This window comes from Gekko japonicus, unplaced genomic scaffold (genome assembly GCF_001447785.1).
Source record: "Gekko japonicus isolate JY-2015 unplaced genomic scaffold, Gekko_japonicus_V1.1 scaffold5772, whole genome shotgun sequence".
NCBI classification, from domain to species: domain Eukaryota; kingdom Metazoa; phylum Chordata; class Lepidosauria; order Squamata; family Gekkonidae; genus Gekko; species Gekko japonicus.
The window spans coordinates 1-5,908 of NW_015160396.1; the positions used below are offsets into that span (position 1 = coordinate 1).

Genomic DNA, 5,908 nt, shown 5'->3' on the forward strand with positions numbered 1-5,908 from the left:
TAAAGCAACACACTGATTTTATTTTTTGCATTATCTGTTTGTAACAAAATGTAGATTGTAGATTCTTTTTTTTTTTTTAAAGAAACATCATATAAAACGTTCTGCATAGAACGGGGGTCCCCAACGTGGAGCCCACTGACGCCTTTCCTGGTGCCCTCCAATTGTTTTTAAAATTGGGCGGGGCCTGTTGAGGATCTCGCCTAGCAAGGCTCCTGATTGGCCAGTGGAAATTTGGCCGTGCAGATTTCTTAAAATGTCGTTTTGGCAGCATCTCCCCCCACAGCACAAGGATCTTTGTTGTGTGACTGAGGGTCAGCTGCGGCATCCATTGTGCGGCTGGCTCCACCCCCTACAGCTGCCATTTTGAGGCAGCCATTTTGTGGCTGCGCCCGCCACTCTGTGGCAGAGTTCCAGAGGTGCCCGCAGGCTCCAAAAGGTTGGGGATCCTTGGTGTAGAGAGTATTGTTGATATTTTTGTGCATCGTAGCTACATCACTGTGTATTGTGTGCCTTTTCCACTGTGGTGTGAAAAAGACTGAAACGTGTGTGGGCGGGACTTCTGATGAAACATTTTGACCTGCATGGAGAGGGGGGCCATTCCACCACTCTTTCTCTACCTGCTCTATCCCATGCATAATCTTATAAACCTCAATCATGTCACCCCTCAGTCGTCGTTTCTCCAAGCTAAAGAGCCCTAAGCGCTTTAACCTTTCCAACCCTTTTATCATTTGAGTTGCCCTTTTCTGCACTTTTCCCAAAGCTATAATATCCTTTTTAAGGTGTGGTGCCCAGAACTGCACACAGTATTCCAAATGAGGTCTCACCATTGATTTATATAGGGGCATTATTATATTGGCTGATCTGTTTTCAATACCCTTCCTAATAATCCCCAGCATAGCATTGGCCTTCTTTATTGCAGTCACACACTGTCTCAACATTTTCAGTGAGTTATCCACTACAACTCCAAGATCTCTCTCTTGATCAGTCTCTGCCAGTTCAGACCCCATCAATGTGTATTTATATTTAGGATTTTTAGCTCCAATGTGCATCACCTTGCACTTGGCCACATTGAACCCCATTTGCCATGTTGACGCCCACTCGCCCATCCTTGACAGATCCCCTTGGAGTGCCTCACAATCCTCACTGGTTTTCACCACCCTGAACAACTTTGTATCATCCGCAAATTTAGCCACTTCACTGCTTACTCCCATCTCCAAATCATTAATGAACAAGTTAAAAAGCAGTGGACCAAGTACTGATCCCTGCGGTACCCCACTGCTTACCACCCTCCACTGAGAAAATTGCCCACCTACACTCACTCTCTGTTTTCTATGAACTAGCCAGTTTTTGATCCATAAAAGGACTTGTCCTTCTATCCCATGATTTTTGAGCTTACTTAGGAGCCTTTGATGAGGAACTTTATCAAAAGCTTTCTGGAAGTCAAGGTAAATAATATCTATTGGATCCCCCTTGTCCACATGTTTGTTCACCCCCTCAAAGAACACTAACAGGTTAGTGAGACAAGATCTTCCCTTACAGAAACCGTGCTGAGTCTGCCTCAATAGGTTTTGTTCATCTATGTGCCTACTAATTCTTTCCTTAATAATGGTTTCCACCAATTTACCCGGTATCGACGTCAGACTGACTGGCCTGTAATTTCCCGGATCTCCTCTGGAACCCTTTTTAAAGATGGGAGTGACATTAGCTACCTTCCAATCCTCAGGAATGGAGGCAGATTTTAAGGAAAGATTACATATCTTTGTCAGGAGATCTACAAGTTCACATTTGAGTTCTTTCAGAACTCTCGGATGTATGCCATCTGGGCCTGGTGATTTTTCAGTTTTTAAGTTGTCTATCAGTTTTAGGACCTCCTCTCTCATCACCTCAATCTGACTCAGGTCTTCCAACACCCCTCCTGAAATCAGTGGTTCTGGAGTGGGCAAGCACTTCTCATCTTCCACAGTGAAGACGGAGGCAAAAAATGCATTTAGCTTCTCAGCCATTTCCCTATCATCCTTCAATACTCCTTTTACCCCTTGGTCGTCCAAGGGCCCCACTGCCTCCCTGGCTGGTTTCCTGTTTCTAATGTATTTGAAGAAAGTTTTATTGTTGGTTTTTACGTTTTTTGCTATATGCTCCTCATATTCCCTTTTTGCCTGCCTGACCTCAGACTTGCATTTTATTTGCCATAGCCTGTGTTCCGTTTTATCAGCCTCACTGTGACTAGCTTTCCACTGCTTAAAGGAATTCTTTTTACTTTTTACAGCCTCCATTACTCTGTTTGTTAACCATGCAGGCTTTTTCCTATACCTGTTTGTGCCTTTCCTAACCTGCGGAATATATATTTTTTGAGCTTCTAGGATCGTAGTTTTAAATAGATCCCAAGCTTCCCCAATTGTTTTGACCCTTTCTACTTTTCCTTTCAGTTTCCTCCCCACGTGTCCCCTCATATCAGAGAAATTACCCCTTTTAAAGTTAAAAATGGTTGTGTGAGTCTTTTTGGCCAATTCTCTATTTGTACAAATGATGAACTCAACAACATTATGATCACTGTTTCCAAGCGGTGCAATCACTTTTACATCTCTCACCAGGTCTTGAGTGTTACTTAGGACCAAATCAAGGATCGCCTCTCCCCTGGTAGGTTCCGTGACCATCTGCTCCATAGCACAGTCATTTAGAGTGTCTAGAAACTCAATCTCTTTTTCCCGACTAGAACACATATTGACCCAATCAATGTGTGGGTAGTTAAAATCACCTATTATTACACAGTGTTTTTGTCTAGTTGCTATCTTTAAGGCATTCATCATTTTATAATCCTCCTCTATCTTTTGATCTGGTGGGCGATAACAAACTCCCAGTGTTAAGTTTCCTTTTGGCCCCCCTATTTCAACCCATAGAACTTCCAGAAGCGAATCCAATTCACTTAGCCTCTCAATCTTTCTAGACTTTATACCCTCTCTGACATACAGAGCTACCCCACCTCCAACCCTTCCCCCCCTATCCTTCCGATATAATATATAACCGGGAATCACTGTGTCCCACTGATTTTCCTCATCCCACCAAGTTTCAGAAATACCCACAATGTCTATTTTTCCCTCCGACACCAAGCACTCCAACTCCCCGATTTTACCTCGGACACTTCTAGCATTTGTATAGAAACAGCTGTAATTTCCCTTACAAGTTAAGCCTGCATCCTTCCTCTTGCTATCTCGAGTCGTTGTCCGGCAGTCCATGTCACCAGCCATGGCCTCTGTGGACAATTTCAATCCACCTCCCTGTAGAAAAGCAACCGGTACCCCCTCACCTCTCTCAGATGAGCCAACCCGAACCAGAGACTTTTCATCTCCTGTCGGCTTTCCCCCAATATTCAGTTTAAAAGCTGCTCTGCCACCTTTTTGATTTTAAGTGCCAGCAGCCTGGTTCCTTCTCGGGACAAGTGGAGACCGTCTCGCCTGTACAGCTCCCTCTTGTTCCAAAAAGTATCCCAGTGCCTAACAAACCTGAACCCTTCCCCCCTACACCATCGTCTCATCCACGCATTGAGACTCCTGATCTCTGCCTGTCTCTCCGGCCCTGCGCGTGGAACAGGTAACACTTCTGAGAAGGCTACCTTGGAGGTCCTGGACCTAAGTTTCCTGCCCAGCAGCCTAAATTTCTCCTCCAGGACCTCACGACTGCATTTCCCCACATCGTTGGTGCCGACATGCACCACGACCACTGGCTCCTCCCCAGCACTATCTACCAGCCTATCTAAAACACGCGTAATGTCCGCTACCTTCGCACCAGGCAGGCAAGTCACCATACGGTCAGTACGCGGGTTCGCCACCCAGCTGTCTACCTGCCTAAGGATCGAATCACCCACTACCAAGAGCCCCCCTCCCACCCTGCTCAGGGATGGTTCCTTGGTGCAAAAGGAGAGCCGCTCACCAGCTGGGGAAGAGGTCCCTTCTGAGGGCACATTCCCCTTATCCTCAGCATGGTGCCCTGTTTCCCCTAGACCCTCATGCTCCCTGACAGCAGCGGGGCTGCCAGATCCAGAGTGGGACGAAGCTAACAAGTCCCCGAGAGTCTTTTCTGTGTGCCTAGCTGACTGTCTCTCGTTCCTGAGAGGCTCTCGTGCAATGAATGGCGCAGCACTGCCCGGCGAGCACCCTGAGGCTGCAGCCAATGAGCTGCCTTGCCCGTTCCGCAGCCCCCTCGGGGCCGACCTCCTCTGCACGGTCGAGCAAGCCGAAGAGATCATCGGGTTGGAAGCAACCGGGTTTGGCACCGGAGACCAGCTCGAAGCCTTCAACTACATCCCGGTGGACCACGCCGTGGCGGTGGAATGCGACGAGCAAGTCCTGGGGGAATTCGAAGACGTCAACCGAAGGATCTATGCCTTGAACAAGGACCCGCCCACCTTCTGCCGGCCACGGAAGGGTTCCGACAAGTGAGCGTCGGGCCCCGGAGCCACAGTGGCAGCAGCACATTACCAAGGTGAACTATCTGTCTCGGATGAAGATAAAACTTGCACTTGGGATTCTCGGACATCTATGGGCTGCAGGCGAGGTCAAGGGGAGCATTGTCACTATAATTCTGGGGGGGTGGGGGTTTCCAACTTTTATTACACACGATTGTGGTATGGCCACAGTCCAGGTCAACATATACCGCTTCCTGTCCTGGTTTTCTATATTTTCTGATTTCTCCGGCGAGTCAGATCAGGCTGGTATATGTGTGCCTCTGTCATCTGCTTAAATTTATTATTTCAACAAGGGTGCGTGTGTCTGTTTCTTACCTGCTCGGCGGCTCGTTGCATTCAGCCCGCCCACGCGATCCTTTTCTACTTCACTAGTGGGAGCGAGCGGTCGATACCGCCAGGGGTATCTGACTTTCAGAGCACCCTGGTAAAGCATGCAGGATCTCTTGTCCCCGCACAGTTTCCCTTCCCTCTTTTCTCCCGTCGCTGGCGTCTCCGAGCAATGGCGCATAAGCTGCTGCAATAAACAGGTCTTGGGCAAGACCTGTGAACGAGAGCTTTAATGTTAGGGAGATCATGCTGACCGCTTATAAATGGAGGATTGGAGGTACCATGTGTGTATGTATTGAATAATTGAATCTCAATTGTTCCCTTCATCATAGGATCGATTGCCCCTGTCTGTCAGTTGAGTATTAAACTCTACGTGGTTTGTCATGAGCAGAAACTTGCTACCTGTTCCCAGGCTTAGCTTGTAAAGTCAGGACGTTGTTTTTGCGACAACGGAAGCCCGCCTGGGAGTCGGCCATTTTGTACGGGCCCGATGTAAAGCAGTTTACAAACAAGCCAGCCAGTACAATAGATTCGGGGGTTTCGTTATTTTCGTTAATACCTCTCGGAGTCGACCGTTTACGGTTGTCCTTAACCCATTTCTTTTTTAATCAGTCGCCTGGGCCACCCACGCATTAAACAAGAGACCGTCTCCAGCGATCTGTCCACAGGGCAAGTTTGACTCTAGGCGAGGTAGTTGACCACTGGCGAGCGTGTTTTTCGACTGCACTAATGTCCAAGCAAGTTTTGGAGTCCGCTCGTGATTCCCGACGAAATGCATTTTGGAGTTCAGATGTCTGACTCTCGCTTTCTACATTGTATACTGAAGTCTGGGCTCAATTGTGAGCTCATAAATAAATATATATATAAATATATATATGTATAGCAGAATAAAAGTTTAATTTACTTCACCGTGCCTGATATTTTCTTTTTCTCCCTTTTTAACTTCTCTCGAACCCTTTTCCTCCAGCCCGTTGGGTTAAAGCCACAATAAAACCGTAACGGCCGTTAAGGAAACAGCCGATACATGAAACGGAGTCCTTGAACGTCGACCGATTGGCACGTTTCGGTGACAGCTACGGGGTCCCCTCGGAGTGACCGTTCCCACGTAGCCCCACAGCG

The 5,908-nt window shown here is 47.5% G+C and overlaps 1 protein-coding gene across 1 annotated transcript; it reads left to right on the forward strand.

The window, feature by feature from the left end:
• The first annotated feature begins 4,107 nt into the window (after nucleotides 1-4,107).
• LOC107116004 (UV radiation resistance-associated gene protein-like) lies at nucleotides 4,108-5,614 on the forward strand. Its single transcript, XM_015417846.1, has 2 exons — nucleotides 4,108-4,479; nucleotides 5,402-5,614. Exon 1 carries the CDS (start codon nucleotides 4,122-4,124, stop codon nucleotides 4,434-4,436), a length of 315 nt encoding a protein of 104 aa, XP_015273332.1. The 5' UTR covers nucleotides 4,108-4,121; the 3' UTR covers nucleotides 4,437-4,479; nucleotides 5,402-5,614.
• The last annotated feature ends 294 nt before the right edge of the window (nucleotides 5,615-5,908 follow it).

What these genes read in the sequence shown, in the direction of transcription:
- LOC107116004 (XM_015417846.1), top strand. Translation starts at nt 4,122, where the DNA reads ATGAATGGCGCAGCACTGCCCGGCGAGCACCCTGAGGCTGCAGCCAAT.